The sequence below is a fragment of the Ursus arctos genome, unplaced genomic scaffold (assembly GCF_023065955.2).
Source record: "Ursus arctos isolate Adak ecotype North America unplaced genomic scaffold, UrsArc2.0 scaffold_9, whole genome shotgun sequence".
NCBI classification, from domain to species: domain Eukaryota; kingdom Metazoa; phylum Chordata; class Mammalia; order Carnivora; family Ursidae; genus Ursus; species Ursus arctos.
Genome location: NW_026623111.1, coordinates 1699459 through 1716165, shown reverse-complemented (window position 1 = coordinate 1716165; position 16707 = coordinate 1699459). Strand labels below are relative to the sequence as shown.

Here is a 16707-nt window from a genome sequence, read left to right as displayed (position 1 = left end):
ATGGGGCTCAATCCCACGACCCCGAGATCATGACCTGAGCCAAAACCAAGAGTCAGACGCTTAACCGACTACATCACCCTGGAGCTCCCCACCCTTTTTATTTTTTATTTTTTTAAAGATTTTATTTATTTTTTTTGACAGAGATAGAGACAGCCAGCGAGAGAGGGAACACAAGCAGGGGGAGTGGGAGAGGAAGAAGCAGGCTCATAGCGGAGGAGCCTGATGTGGGGCTTGATCCCATAACGCCGGGATCACGCCCTGAGCCGAAGGCAGACGCTTAACCGCTGTGCCACCCAGGCGCCCCTAGCCCCACCCTTTTTAAAGGACCAATGGTATGACATTGAAAAATATATGGGGAGCCTGGGTGGCACAGCAGTTAAGCATCTGCCTTCGGCTCAGGGCGTGATCCCGGCGTTATGGGATCGAGCCCCACATCAGGCTCCTCTGCTATGAACCTGCTTCTTCCTCTCCCACTCCCCCTGCTTGTGTTCCCTCTCTCACTGGTTGTCTCTCTCTCTGTCAAATAAATAAATAAAATCTTTAAAATATATATATATATATAAAACACTAATAAATAGAAAAAAACTCCATACTCAATGGGATTATTAGATTTTTTTAAAGATTTATTTGAGAGAGAGAGAGAGAGAGAGAGAGAGAGAGACTCCACAAGTAAACTCCCCACTGAGCGCAGAGCCTCACGCAGGGCTCAATCCCAAGACCCGTGAGATCATGACCTGAGCTGAAGCCAAGAGTCAGACACTCAACTGACTGAGCCACCTACGTGACCCAGGATTATTAAATTATTAAGAATGTTAGAGAGAATTTAATTTTCTTCCTACTGATGTATAGACTCCACGTAATCTCAATCAAATCCCAACAGGGTTGTTTTTTCTATTTTGGGTTAGTGTGTGTTTGTGTATGTGTATAAAGTGACAAGATTATTTCCAGTTTTACAGAAATGCAAAGAATGAAGAATAACTAAGGTATGTTTGAAGAGTACAGGGTAAGAGCACTTTTTCTCTGAAAACGAGATTCATTACAAAGCTACAGTAATTAAGACAACATGCTGTTGGCACAAGGACAAACAAAGCAACGGAACAGAACACAGAGCCCAGAAATACACCCACCCATATAAGGACGCTTGATTTATCGCAAAGGTGGTGCTAAGAAATGGGGGCAGGGAGGAGGAGGGAGCAACGGTCATTTCAATAAACACTGCTAGGGAACTGGATTTCCACAAGGAAATAAATTTAATTTGACCTTTACCTCACACCATATAAAAATTTAATTTCAATTCCAGGAGGGTTGCAGGTCTAAACATGAAAGGCAAAACAACAGAAGTACAGGACTGTTGCCGTTTACTATGGCAGCCCCTAGTCATACGTGGCTACTGAGCCTGTGAGATGTGAGCACCTTAAGTGATGTGTGCTGTGCATGTAAAACATACAAAGGACTCTGCATATTTTGTACAAAACACACTGAAAATAGCATTGACATTTTTTATGTTGAGTACAGGTTGAAATGATAGCTTGGATACACTGAGGGAAAAAAGAGATTGTCATATCACCCATTTTATTTTAGTTTTTGGTATGTGGCTACTAAAATACTAAAATTATTCACATGGTGGCTTGCATCTGTCCTTCACATATTTCTTTGGGCAGTACTAACAGAAGAAGAAAAATATGTTTATGATGTCATGATAGGAAAAACCATTAATAAACAGAACTAAATAAAGTGGCAACTATTAAGGAAAAATTTGAGAAATTGGACTAGATTAAAAATGAATTTGCGTTCGGGGCGCCCGGATGGTACAGTCAGTTAAGCGACCGATTCTTGATTTCAGCTCAGGTCGTGCATGATCTTGGGGTCATGAGATCAAGCCCCGTGTTGGGCTCAGTGTAGAGTGTCCTTGAGACTCTCTTTCCCTCTTACCCCGCCCTCCCTGCCTGCTCACTTGCTCTCTCTCAAATAAAATAAATCTTCAAAATAAAATGAATTTGTATTCATCAAAAGACACTATAAACAGTGAAAAAGGAAGCAAAAAAGAGGCAGCTGGTATCTGCAATGCATAAAACCAGCAAAGGGGTCATGTTCGGCACACATAAAGAAGCCCCACACATCCTACATCCATAAGAAAAAGAACAATACAGTCATCCCCCTTATTAGCGAGGGACCCCCAGCGGATGCCTAAATCCACGAATATACTATACCCTATCTATACTATCTATACTATGTTTTTTCCTATACCTACAATAAAGTTTAATTTACAAATCAGGCAATGCATGAGATTAACAACAATAGTTAAAATAATAGTAATATTAATATATAATAATAAACTAGAATGAGTGTAACAATACAGTGTAATACAAGTTGTGTGAATGTGGTCTCTCCCTCAAATAGTCTTACTGTTCCTCACCCCCTCTTCTTGCAACGATGTGAGATGATAAAGTGCCCATATAGGAGATGAAGGGGGTGAGTGACATGGGTGTTGTGACCTCGCATCAAGCTACTGCTGACCTTGTGACCACATGTCAGGAGGAGGATCACCTGCTTCTGGACGGGCTGACTGTGGGAACTGAGACAGCGGAAAGCGGAATCGCAGACAGGGGGACCACTGTATTCCAATGGAACAGTGGTTCTCCAAGCATGGTCCGTACACCCATGGCAGTCCCGAACACCCTTTCAGCAAGTCCACTAGTCAAAATTATTTTCACATTATGGGGCGCCTGGGTGGCACAGCGGTGAAGCGTCTGCCTTCGGCTCAGGGCGTGATCCCGGCGTTATGGGATCGAGCCCCACATCAGGCTCTTCCGCTATGAGCCTGCTTCTTCCTCTCCCACTCCCCCTGCTCGTGTTCCCTCTCTCGCTGGCTGTCTCTATCTCTGTCGAATAAATAAATAAAATCTTAAAAAAAAAAATCTCACGTCTCTTTAAAAAAAAAATTATTTTCACATTAATATCTAGAGGTTATTTGCCTTCTTCCCTGTGTTGACACTTGCAGTGATGATCTAAAAGCAATGGCGGGGTTTAGCTGCCAGCATCGTGGCAAGAATGAGAGTTGCACAACGAAGTGTGCTAGTAGCCACCGTTCTTCACTTCCACACACTTAGTTTAAAAAAAGCAAGTTCCACTAGAGAATGCCCTTGATGCATTAAAATCATTATATTAAATCTCAACCCTCAAGCACACGCCTTTCGAATATTCTATGTGATGAAATAGGAAGCACATCTGAAGCATTCCAGCAATGTTCCCAATAAAAGCACCATGTACTGCGAGCTGAATGAGCCACTTCTGCCATGATATATCAAGATGCCTGACATACGAAACTAAGGTTATGCAGACTTGGACAGTGGACATTTTCTCAAAAATGAATGAAATGAACCTGTCACTTCAAGGAAAATAGCTGACACTATCTGTGGCCAATCAAAATCCAAGCTTTCAGGCAAAATCCGAATGTTGGAAAATTTGTATCCATCACTCTGGGCTCCAAAGCCTCTCCACTTTAAAGACTTTTCTGTTGAGAGTAGTGGTGATAACAAATATAATTTTTTAAAAGATTTTACTTATTGGGACATGTGGGTGGCTCAGTCGGTTGAGCGTCTGCCTTTGGCTCAGTCATGATCCCAGGGTCCTGGGATCGAGTCCCACATCAGGCTCCCTGCTCAGTGGGGAGCCTGCTTCTCTCTCTGCCTGCCGCTCCCCGTGCTTGTGCTCTCTCTCTGACAAATAAATAAATAAAATCTTTTTTAAAAAATATTTTATTTTTTTTTTTTAAGATTTTTTATTTTTATTTATTTGACAGAGAGACAGACAGCAAGATAGAGAACACAAGCAGGGGGGTGGGATAGGAAGAAGCAGGCTCTCAACAGAGGAGCCTGATGCGGGGCTCGATCCCAGAACGCCAGGATCACGCCCTGAGCCAAAGGCAGACGCTTAACGACTGAGCCACCCAGGCGCCCCTTATTTATTTACTTTAGACAGAGAGAGTGCGAACATGAGCAAGGGCAGAAGCAGAGGAAGAGGGAGAAGCCCAAGGAGACTCCATGCTGAGCACAGAGCCTGACATGGGGCTCAATCCTAAGACCCTGAGATCATGACCTGAGCCAAAACCAAAAGTTGGCCGCTTAAGCAACTGAGTCACCCACGGACCCCACAAACATAATTTTTTATCTTTTTTTTTTTTAAAGATTTTATTTATTTATTTGACAGAGATAGAGACAGGCAGCGAGAGAGGGAACACAAGCAGGGGGAGTGGGAGAGGAAGAAGCAGGCTCATAGTGGAGGAGCCTGATGTGGGGCTCGATCCCAGAATGCTGGGATCACGCCCTGAGCCGAAGGCAGACGCTTAACCGCTGTGCCACCCAGGCACCCCCTCCCACAAACATAATTTTTTAAATACTGAATAATGAAAGGTATCAGTATCAGGAAGATCAGCCTAACTCAGTAAATCATTATTTTACAAATGCATGCTATTACAAAATCATCAATGGGTAAGAGATATTCATTCAGAATGCAAGACAGACAATGTATTTTAACTACACAGGAAAAATTCATTGATATTGTTTCATACTCTACACTGCAACTAACCATTAAGAGACCATTACTTGTCATGGTTTGGAGCAGTATCAAAAAGGAATATCCACAATTATCTGAAAAAGCTGTCATACTACTTTTCTCATATACTTCGATCAAAACAGCCTATAACAACAGCTGAGCACAGAAGCAGATATGAAAGTCTAGCTGTCTTCTATTATCAAAACACTAAGATCTATAAAACAATGCAACTCTACTCACAAAAATATTTTTGTTTTGGAAAATAGTTTTCATTTAAAAATATGCTATTGATCTTAACTTGTGATCAGTTAATTGTATAAATTCTCTGTGACTCAATGATTCCTTTCCCACATGTACATACAACAGAATGTGTGAACATGTGTTCCAAGAGCATCCTTCATAAAAGCAAAACTTGGAAACAACCAAAATGTAGTATACTCCAAAGGCAGACAGTATAGGGTAATGAAAATGAAAAAAAAAAACGACATTTATGAATCTCAAATATAATGTTGAACAAAATAAATCAGGCACAAAATAATGTGTACTGTATGGTATTTTTATGAAGTTCAAAACATCAGGCAACTGGACAACAGTGTTTAGGAGCAGAGGTATACAGTGCCATGACTGATAAGAGCAGGAGAGTGCGTGCCAGAACATCAGGAGGGTGTCAACTCCAGGGAGAAGGGCAAGACTGAGAGCAGCACAAGAGGGGATCTGAGCTACGGGTGATGCCTGCATCGTGACCCAAACAGGTCAGCCCTAATTGCTGAGTGACAGACTAATTTCACCACTGAGATGCAGACTCTCAAATGAGACCAAATTAAGTCGACCTCTCTGCCGACTGCACGAGACCACCTAAAACACACCAACACCAAGAGACCGAAAATAACAGTACATGAAAGGAGGGGGAAGAGGATGAGCGAGCTCCCATAGCTCTGCAAACAGCAAACAAAACAGTCCTTTCGGGAGAAACCACACATGGCTTCAGTGCAATAAAGGAACATTTAGTCTTTTTTTTTTTTTAAGATTTTATTTATTTATTTGACACAGAGAGAGAGACAGCACAAGCAAGAGGAGTGGGAGGCAAGGGAGAGGGAGAAGCACGCTCCCCGCTGCGCAGGGAGCCCGATGTGGGGCTCGATCCCAGGGCCCTAGGAGCATGACCAAACGAACGCAGACGCGTAACCAACTGAGCCACCCAGGTGCCCCCAAGATTTAGTCATTTTAACATGTATTCACCAGCACAGCTTTAAAATGTAGAGCAAAAATGAACATATTTATAAGGGAAAAAGGACAAACATACACGCAGAGTAGGATAGTTTAACTGATCTTACCCAGAAACTGACACATTAAGCACACTAAAAAATTAGTAAAAACACAGAAAGAATTAAGAGCACAATTAACAAGGGGTTGATTTAATGGGGGAACACAGAATCCTCTAAACCCTGGGAACACATTTTCAAGGACACATGGAACACTGAGAAAAATGTAACCATGTATTAGTATAACTAACTGGAGAGGAATCATTAAAATAGAGACCATGACATCCAGCAGCATTAAATTAAAAGTCAATGATTAAAAGTAATCCAAAAGGTCTGTTTGCGTATTTACAAATACTTCTAAACAATTCATGGTTGAAAACTGAAACAATGAAAATTGGATAATACTTAAAATTGAGCCAACGCAACTAACATTTCAAAATCTAGTATAGTAATTAGAGGTTTCCAGCACATATCAGAGCAGAATAAAAATGGATGGGTGAGAACTCAGGAAGGCAGGAAAGTAACCACAGAGAAAGAAGAAAACAAAAAACCAGATTTGTGGTCATAACCAGCAGGAAACTGCGTGGTGATGGCCCAGGGGCTCCTAGTCTGGAAGCCGGAAAGTCGGACGGGGTTGTCTCCCTGCCTGCCCTCAAGCAGGCTCAGCTTCCCACAAGGTCTCCAGGTGAGATCAGCAAGGAATGCAACTCCCCGAAGCAGTTGGCGCCCCGGCGCAGGTGCCCTGGACACTTGTCCAAGCCTCCAGAAGAGGCTTAGAAATGGACAGCACCCCCACCGGCGTGCACCCCACCTTGCCATAGCATCCACACCCCTCTTCCAAGGACAAGAAAGTGAGAAGACCCCATGTCTCCACCTACTGACAGATGTCTACAATGCAGGACACTGTGGTATTGGCCATCAACACCTTTCAATACACAAAACAGAACACCTCTGGTGTTCTGCCAACACTGGAAGCCTCAGGAAGACAGAGGATGAGGAGGAGACAAGTCAGAGGGGGACCGATCTGCTCTGTTCTCGGCTGTGCTGCTGAACACTTGCCACACGTGCCACACACTGACTAATCAAGTCTATACCACACACAACAGCAGCAATTAATGGAAAAGAGAGACCGAAGTTAAAAAGTTCTTCTTTGAAGACAAAACTGACAGACCTAGATCTAGCAAGACTGGTTCACAAAAAAAAAAAAAAAAAAAAAAAGAGAGAGAGAGAGAGAGAGAAAGCACAAATATAAGGGATAAGGATTTGTACGTGCAGGTACAGTAAGAAGCAAAGACATGGCCTCCACGCGATTTCAGAGCAGGAACTCTAATAATTTCTCAGAATATAATTCACCAAAACTAACTGGAAAAGAAATAGAAAACCTCTTATCCACAAAAGAAACTGAACCAGGAATTTGTTTTCCCAGAGATGTGCACGGCTGCGACAGGAGTGGGAGAGACAGTGACAGCCGAGAGGGATCGAGAGGTCAGAGGCAGGTTACTTGAAGAATGGACAAATTCTAGAGCGTCTGCACTCTCCTGGGCATAAGCAGGACAGAAGAAAAGATCTGTGGTGTGTAAGAAGAAAAGACTAACCCAAGCAGCAAAGCCCTGGAGAGGATGAAAGGGGAGAGGTCCCTGAAAGCCCCAGGGAGGCAGGCCTTCCCCGACTGTAGGAGTAGCAGAGGAGCCAGGGTCTGAGTGTCCACTTCAATCTCCTCCCTGGAGTGTAAGTGAGGGTCAGCAGCAGCTGAGCTGAGTAGGGCAAAGAGGGTGTGTGGGGTTTGGGAAGAAAGGAGAAGGGAAGGTTCATGCCCTTTTGAGGTCGGGTACGAAGCCAGAGCAACGTGCCAGATGCCTACTCACAGCCCGGACCACGATGTCAGTGGGCAGCAGGGAGCCGAGGCCTGTGGTGTTCCCCAGCAACATTCCACCAGGCGGAGAGAAGGGCAGTGCTGAGCCAGGTCCCAGGCAAAGGACTCACGGGGCTTTAAAAGCAAGTGGCAAGTGATGGCGATGCTGAGTCCTGGAACTCTGGCTGTTCTAGCAGAACGGTGCAGTCAGAAGGACCTGCCGGTGTGACCGGGGTGTCTGCAGGGAAGACCTCTTGGGCATCCAGACATGACAAGGTCTAGGAATGGAGGAAGTCTACAGTGTGGAACTGTAAAGGCAGGATGCTGGGCAAAGTTTTACTGATATTCTACCACGACCTATGATAACTGCATGCTTACCCAGAAAAGAGCAATTCCATTCCACTTCCACTTTATAACTGAGAGCTCCCACCTGACAATGAAAAACTCCCAACTCCGGGCCCACCAGAGAGCTCAGGCGACCGTGAGAGCCGGACAAGCACATGGAGCCCCTCTGAGGACAAGGGGACACATGCACTGCTTCACGTTTGGCAGAGTAAGGAACACAGCCTTTGAAGTGGGTCAGAAAACAACAACACTTGTAATGAGCCCTTAAAGGCTGAGTGTGGCCAGTGTGACCTTGCTGAGCCCGACCCTTCTCTGGGAGGAAGAAGCTTTTGTTGTGGGGGTGGCAGGTACCCTTCACCTGGGGCAACAGGCCTGATCCACTGATGGGAGGGAAGCAAGCTCTCCACCATGGGAGAAAGCACAGGTCAGCCACCCTGGGGAGGCACAGGGGGTGTGTCCCACCCAAGACCCCTAGAGACACTGGCAGACTGGCTTTTATCATGGGGGTGGGGATACAGGATCATTGGGAGAGCTGCACCTGATGCCCCAGGCACAGGGTTGCCCCAGGTTTGGGCTGAATGGGGGCGGTGGGAGCCGGGCAGGGAAAATACCACGGTGGGAGGCTCATGTTGAACGGGACTAAGGGTGGCCCAGCGCCACACAAAGGGGGCTGGAATGTGAAGACCCCTCTCCGGCCCACACAAGCACCAGGGTGCAGCACACACTGCTAGAGAAATGAGTGTGTGGGGCAACAAGAGCAAAGCCAGGCCGGCTCCAGTGCTGACCAAACTGACCCAGCGCCCCAGGAGTGTGTGGGGGGGGGGGGGGGCGACTGCTGAATAACTGCAGCCCCCGGCCCCTGCGGTCTCTTGCACGAACTGCTTGGCATTCCACCAAACAGTCTGAGAGAAACAGAAAGTAAGAACCAGCAACGCTTCAGGAAGAAGTAACACCAATTCTACACAAACTCTTCCAAAAAACAGATGAAGCAGGAACACATCTGAACTCATCATTTATGAGGCCCTGAAAGACATTAAAGACAAGAAGACTTCAGGCAAACATCCTTCATGAGCATAGACGAGAAGTCCTTAACCAAAAAAGCAAATCGCCCCAGCAACATGTAGAAAGAATGTCCCGAGAAGGACCTATACAAGCTTCACGCAGCTTTATGCAAAACAGTCCGAATCTGGAAACAGCCCAAACACCTGTCACTGGTGAATGGATAAACACAGCGTGGTGCGTCTCTACAATTTATCCAGCAATAGAGAGAACAAACTACTGGTGCATGGCTCTCAGAAGCATTATGCCCAGTGGAAGGAGTCTATGTGACACTCTAGAAAAAGCAAAACCATGGGGACAAAATCAGGTCAGTGGTTACAAGAGGGGCGGGGCTACCAACGTGACCAGGGGAACTTTTGGGGGTGATGGAAATGTTCTACATCCTAACTACAGTAGTGTTGGTTACACAACTGTAAAATTTGCCAAAACCCACTCAACTATATATACACTTTAAGAGAATTTTACTAGATGTAAATTATATCTCATTTTTTAAAACAAGGGCCAGCAATTTTAGCCAGCTTGAACAAAGACACCAACTTTACAAAAGTAGCAGAAGGTCTAAGTCTACAAACATAGGCGAACATTTCCTCTGTGGTGCCCAGCATCACTTCTTTGATGAGAGAAAGCCTCATGTGACAATCCGTTACCCAGGACAAGCGGGGAGTCAGGGGATGAGGCCGCCAGTGCGGCAGGACAACTTCCAGGAAATCGTAGAGATTTCTACTTGTCTCCAAAACCAGGCTGCACCAGCTGCCCTTCTGGCGCAGGCACGGTCCGGCGGTGACAGAGGAGCAGGACCGCACCGACGACGGGAGGCGGGAAGCTGAGGAGGCACGGCGGCGCTTCGGGCAGGGAACCGGAGCCTGGCGCCGGCGAGTGGGCACCCCGCACCGGCGCAGCACGGCCGCGTCCCGTCAAAGGAGCGGGCCAAAGGTCACACACTCTCAGAGGCCACGGGAACGAAACAAAGTAAAACAATAAAATGATAAAAGCAAGAAGATCTGAGGGTGAAACACTCAAGACCGACTATGCCATCTTTTTAATCCTTCTGAGGGGGTTCCACGGTTTATTCACTTCCATGTTCCTTCATTCATTAACTCAAATATTGGGTTTCCTAAAATAGGCCAGGCTAGGCACTGTTCCTGGTTAGAAAATACACAAAAACAGCGGCCCTTGTGGAGTGTCTATTCCAGTGAAGGAGACAAGCAAAATGCAGACGCTGAATGTGCAGCGTATCAGAAAGAGGTACTGAGGAGAATACACAGGATAAGGGGGCACATGAGAGGAGGTGGGGGGAGAAAACAATTTCTATCCCAATAAACAATGCGATCTCGAGGTTTAGCTGTTCAAATCCCAGTGCAGAAACTGGCACGATTTGGGCACTGCCTTCAAGGAGCCCCTAGAACAGAAGTCACTGGTGTGGCGGCAGGCGGGAAGGAAGCCAGGGAGACCGGAGAGGAAGGAGACTCATGCCGTGCAGCGGCCCGTTTATTTACCAGGGCGGCGCATCTGACCTCGACAGCAGTCCCCACACACAACAGAGCGTGCTAGTGGTGGACGCTGGTGTTGGTGGCTGCATGGAGGGAGGCATCAGAAGACAAGAGCTCAGAAAACAGTCAGCTGCTCACAGGCAGAAATAAAAGGAAGAGAAAAGCCCTAGAATGTGGAGCCTCACGTGCTTGCAAAAGCCAAGTCCTTCTAGAACCTAAAGAGCAGACTCAAAAGCCCTTTCAGGCCCACAGCCACTAACACACACCTGGGCCAAAGAGCAGACTAAGGCTATGGACTTCCCAAGTAAGCCTGAAGACCTCAAGAATGCCTACATTCAGATGAGGCAAGAAATCAAGAAAAAAAAGGGTGGGAAAACCCAGAATTAAGAACTGCATCTGGGAAAAAATTTCAGGTGAGTTACTAGCACATGGAACTGGCCAGAAGCAAACACTCTAAGAGCCTCTGAGCTTTCCAGCAAACTGCATTGCCAAAGAAACCTTGAGGCCAGGCTAAAAAAAGCAAAAACACATCCTTTGGGCCCCCTAAGCATGCTGACCAAGTTGTGAGACCAAGGAGGGCAGGTCCCCTACTACCTCCTGCAGACGTGGACAGAAGACCGGGAAGAAAACCCCAGAAGGTGGAGCAAGGGAACAGAAGATGGCGCAAGAAGAGTTTCCTTCCAGAAAGCTAACCCAAATTATTTCATTCCCCATTTAGCTCTGTAATCCACAGGGTTGGAAGGCTGACAAGCCCACGTGTCCTGTGCAGGGCACTCACCGACGGCTGGTCGAGGCCGCTGTGCCTCTCTTCCTTCTCCACAGTCCGCCGGCAGTCCGGGCACACCCACAGTGGCAGGTGCAGCACGCTGTTGCCCTTGGGAGCCATGGAGAGGGCCAATTTGCTCGCAGTCTTAATCCCACTCTCTAAGAACGAAGAGTCTTTCCGCTCACTTCTGCACAGAAGACAATAATCCCCAGCGGGGTAGGGTGGTGTTCTATGATTCATGCCAAAATTAAAAGGAGTCTGGAACAGAAAAAAAATTCTGTTTTCAAAACATGATCCAAAAAGCTAAGATCATTTAAAAGTACAATAGAGTTTTTAAAATTACAATGTACGTTTACATAAGCATCAAATAGGGAATTTGTTAAATAAAACTGTATCTAGTAAACTAGAAACTCATAGTACTTTGAATAAAGAGAAGGACCATAAAGAACATCTTAGTAAGAGTTAGAAAACTGTCCAATTAGCCCCTTCACCCAGACATCTGTATTACTGAGAGCTGTCCATCTCAGTTCTCACACGGCGGATGCCAGGACTCCTGACTATCGGCAGAGTTTGAAGCCACTATTCCAGAGGTGTGTGCACACAAGGGCTCACATCGAAGGCAGTTATTCTGGCTTAAGGGTGTGTGTGCAGATTCCAACGTCAGAGGTGGTGTTCCGGTTCGAGAAGCAAGACAAACATCAGGAGTCTCCCAGTACCACACATCCAAAACCCTGCCTCCCTTCCGGCTCAGCATCAGTTCTGCTCAATTCATCTCCAGCTACCCAATTTCAATGTCTGCTTTTTCAATTAGGTAAGAGGCAAGATCATTACCCTAGATTTCCTTCAAAAGATTATCAATCACCCTATCAGAAAAGGAAAATTAGCCTTAAAAACACACAAACAAGTACCACAGATTTAAAACAGGCCTGGAGTCAAAAGGTTAGCAAGCAGGGGCCAAGACTTTAATCCATATCAATGTGAGCCCAAACTGGGTCGTCTGCACAGAGGAACCGTCCTGCAAATCCTGAAGAGAGTTTCAAAAGAGGTTCACCTGGGCAGCAGGTAAGCAGGGAAAGCGAGGCATGGCCATCCAAGACTCTGCCATGGTTCCAAGCCAGAGCACGTGTGGGATCAAGGCAACAGAAATCCCCCAGTCCTCCGTTGCCATCCCCAGTCATGGGACACATTGGGGGCAAAGGTGGACCAGGACCGAGGCCACCCTTCAGGCTGCAACCTCAAAGTATTTTACAAAGTCTCGGGTTCCACCCAGATTCCAATACCTACCCAGACCTGCCCAGTCAGCAGCCCAGCTCTCCCCTCGGCCCGCGGCTCTCTCTCTGTTCTCCTGCCCCAAGGCTCACACAGGTCTTTGGCTGTGCTTGTTAGCCCAACTACAAGTGTGCCTTTCCACGACCGGCTCCACAGCTGAGTGAGCACTCTCAAAAGGCCACGGGCTCAATCTCTAAAGCCCAGGATGGCTGACAGGTGGTCAGGTGCTTACACGGGGGGCTGAATGAGTAAATGAATGAATGGATAATTAAAAGAGTGAATAACAGCAGCACTAAGACTTGCACATACATTCTTATCTGCTTTTATAGTCCAGTGACCAAAACTGCTTACACCTGTCACATCTGCAGTTTCCACGGATTTAACCAAACCCAGCGCAGTAGCCATTTGAATGTCTGGGCAGTGAGGTGAGGGAACTGAGTACTATATCCCAGTGAGTGGTATTATAGAAAGCTCCAGACTACCCCTCAAACCATGGAATACCATGAGAGGAGAGGTCTTTCTCTGTCTCTACAGATCCAAGATGTAGAAATTAGACAATTTCCAAAATCATGCTGATTTAACCTATGTAAAACCATCTCTTGTCCCTAGGCCTAGGGGAAAAAAAACCCATCATCAATAGAACAGCCACAGCCTTCAGATCTTTCTAGGCCACCCTTTTACTCAGAGAAGGAGCTGCCGGGCTTCAAAGTTACAAAGTCTCCAAACCAGAGATTAGAAGAGCCAGAGCTGACCTGAGGGTAACCAGTTCAGCCCCAGATCATCTGTCTCTCCACCCACCGTCAGCCTGTCTGTCCAGTATTTACTGGGAGCCACCGTGTGCCAAGGCACTCGTCCAGGTACAGGGGACATAGCAATAACTAAAACAAAGTTCCCTGCCCACAGGGAACTAATATCCCTGTCAAAGACAAAGACTACAAATACACAGATAAGGAAAAAGATACTGAACATCAGACAGTGGTCACTCAGAAGGAAAAAAACATAGAGCAGGCAGGAGTGTCTGGGTTTGGGGACAGTGCCTTCCCACTTAGGATGGCCAGTGAGAACTTCCTCGAGGAGACACCTATGTCTGGAACCAGCAGAAACCACATAGGTACCCGCACAGGTACCTGGGAGAGGGACATTCCTGAGACCAAGCAGAAAGGCCCTGGGTCAGGAGGCCAGAGGGGGAAGGGGGAAGTGCTACCAGGGTGATGAGTCTGTATGTGGGGAAGAGATGAGATGGGAACAGTTGTTCAGGGAGAGCTGACAAGACTGCTAAGAAAGCAGATGTTGGGGACAAGCGGAGGAGGAAAGGCAGAAACAAGTCTTCCTTGGACCGAGTGCAGGGAAGAGCTCTGAGATGAGGAAGCCCTCTGCCATTAACATTTGATATACACGCTGTGCCAGGCGTCGTGACAGGTTAGATAAGAGAAGCAACTGCGAGTAGCCCAAAGGGCCTGCTGGCTCCAGAGAGATGTCAGACAGGCAAACTCAGACATAAGCACCTGCCATAGGATGGCAGTAAGTACTCCACGAAGAAAATCAAGTCAGCAAGGGTACAGAGCAGAGCTACAAGGAGGACGTCATTTTAACAAGGGTGAGGTGAAGCTGAGGCCCAAAAGCTAAGGCCAAACAGAAACACACAGAGCTGTGTGCAGATCTGGGAGAGGAGCACTGCAAGCAGAGGCAACAAGTGCAGACGTGCACATGCCGGAGGTGCAAGACGAAGGCCGGGGGGGCACTGCCAGAGCAAGGGGGCAGGTGGGGGTTGCTCACCTGGGCTGCGGGCCAGGGAAAGAGACCGAAGCTTTCTCGGAGGGGCAGGTATGAGCCAGCTGACATCTTAAAAAGAAACTTTACTGTGTCAAAAATGAACTCTGGCAGAGGTCAGGCTGCTGCAGGCAGGAGCCATGGAGGAACAGAGCAGTCAGGCTCAGGAGTGCTGAAGGCAGAGCCACAGGACCTGAGGATGTGGTGAGGACAGGTCCGACTGCCCGGGCAGTGGGCAGCCCAACAACAGGGCTGTCAGACACAGCCAAACAGGCTGGAGCCCCGGCAAGAACCAAGGGTCCGCTTTCGATGTTGCACATACGAAGTTTGTGCTGAACAACCAAGCAATGTGGTGGGGCTGTTCTGCACCAGTGAGACACTCGGGGAACAAGCTCCAGTGGGATATGTGATTTGGGGTCACCAGTGTGGTATGTAAAGCCATGAAGCTAGACCAGATGATCCATGGAGAGAGGGTAGACAACATCCTGAACCGAAGTCAAAACTTTACAACGCTTGACCAACATGCTCAAGGATGAAGCTAGTCTTCTCAAGGGTGGCAACCTCTACTCCCCACACCTTCTTCAGACGAAGCGAGTTACAGATTACTACAAGATATGCACGTGTGCATTATACAACACCTGACTAAAATTCAAATTAACCAAATACTCGTGCCTCGCCACACGGTCACTCTCCTAACTACCTGTGATTAAACGGAAGGTACAAATATAAACTCCACTGATTCCTTCACAAGCATTTGCAGCTGCACTGAAGTATAACCAGGTACAATAAGCTGAAGATACCTGAAGAACACAATGTGAGTAGTCCTGACATAGATACACACACCTGTGAAACCACAGTAATCAAGATAATGAACACTACCATTACCCCCCAAGTCTCCTTGTGCCCCTCTGTACCCCACCTCCTCCTCACTCCGCTCCCCTCCTACCCCTATGCACAGGTGACCACTGGACTGAGTCCTGTGTCTGTCCATTACTACGCAACTTTTAGAATTGTATGTAAGTTGGGGCACCTGAGTGGCCCAGCTGGTTAAGCGTCTGCCTTTGGCTCAGGTCATGATCCCAGGGTCCTGGGATCAAGCCCCATGTCCATCTCCCTGCTCAGCGGGGTGTATGCTTCTCCCTCTCCCCCTGTTCATGTTCTCTCTCTCTCTCCCAAATAAAATCTTAAAAAAAAAAAAAAAGCATTGTATGTAACTTACATTTTGGGATATGGTTCAGTTTATTAAATTTACCATCTAATTCTTTATTTTTCTAGTGACCCATTTGTTTTTGTTCATTTTCCTCTTTTTCCACTTTTTAAAAATTGAGTATTTTCTATGATGCTATTTTATCTCTTTTGTTGGACTGTGAACTATATACTTTTCCATTCGGAGTGGTTGCTTTAGTGTCACAGTGTACACTTTTTAAAATTTTTAACATATATTATTTGTTTCGGGGGTACAGGTCTGTGATTCATCAGTCTTACACAACACACAGTGCTCATGATAACACCCCGCCCGCAATGTCCATCACCCAGCCACCCCATACATTCCCCCACCCCCCTCCTCTCCAGCAACCCTCAGTTCATTTCCTGAGATTGAGGCTCTTTTTAAAAAAATTTTTATTTATCTATCTGATAGAGAGAGAGAGAGAGAACAAGCATGGGGAGCAGCTGAGGGAGAGGGAGAAGCAGGCCACCCACTGAGCAGAGAGCCCAACGCGGGGCTCAATCCCAGGACCCTGGGATCATGACCTGAGCCGAAGGCAGACGCTTAACCAACTGAGCCACCCAGGTGCCCCGAAAGATTAAGAGTCTCTTATGGTTTGTCTCCCTCTCTGGTTTCATCTTGCTTCATTTTTTCCTCTCTTCCCCTATGATCCTCTGCCTTGTTTCTTAAATTCCACATATCAGTGAGATCATATGATAATTGTCTTTCTCTGACTGACTTATTTCACTTAGTTCCATCCACTTGAAATAAGTTCGACTTATTTTCACTTGTCACTGCAAATAGCAAGATTTCGTTTTTTTGATGGCTGTGTAATATTCCAGTGTGTGTGTGTGTGTGTGTGTGTGTGTGTGTGTGTGTGTGTACACACACACACATACACACACCGTATTTTCTTTATCCATTCATCTGTCGATGGACATCTGGGCTCTTTCCATAGTTTCGCTATTGTGGACATTGCTGCTATAAAATTGGGGTGCAGGTGCCTCTTCCAATCATTACATTTGTATCTTTGGGGTAAATACCTAGTAGTGCAATTGCTGGGTCATAGGGTAGCTCTATTTTTAACATTTTGAGGAACCTCCATTCTGTTTTCCAGAGTGGTTGCACCAGCT

At 46.6% G+C, this 16707-nt stretch overlaps 1 protein-coding gene across 3 annotated transcripts in view; it reads right to left on the bottom strand.

The window, feature by feature from the left end:
* LOC113245700 (E3 ubiquitin-protein ligase RNF4) overlaps positions 1–16707 on the bottom strand; it is a 207212-nt gene that overhangs the window by 89449 nt on the left and 101056 nt on the right. For all 3 annotated transcript variants that reach the window (XM_057309835.1, XM_057309836.1, XM_057309837.1), the window contains one exon: positions 11341–11586. In XM_057309835.1, the coding sequence (XP_057165818.1) occupies positions 11341–11586 (246 nt within the window). The remainder of the gene's footprint in view (positions 1–11340; positions 11587–16707) is intronic.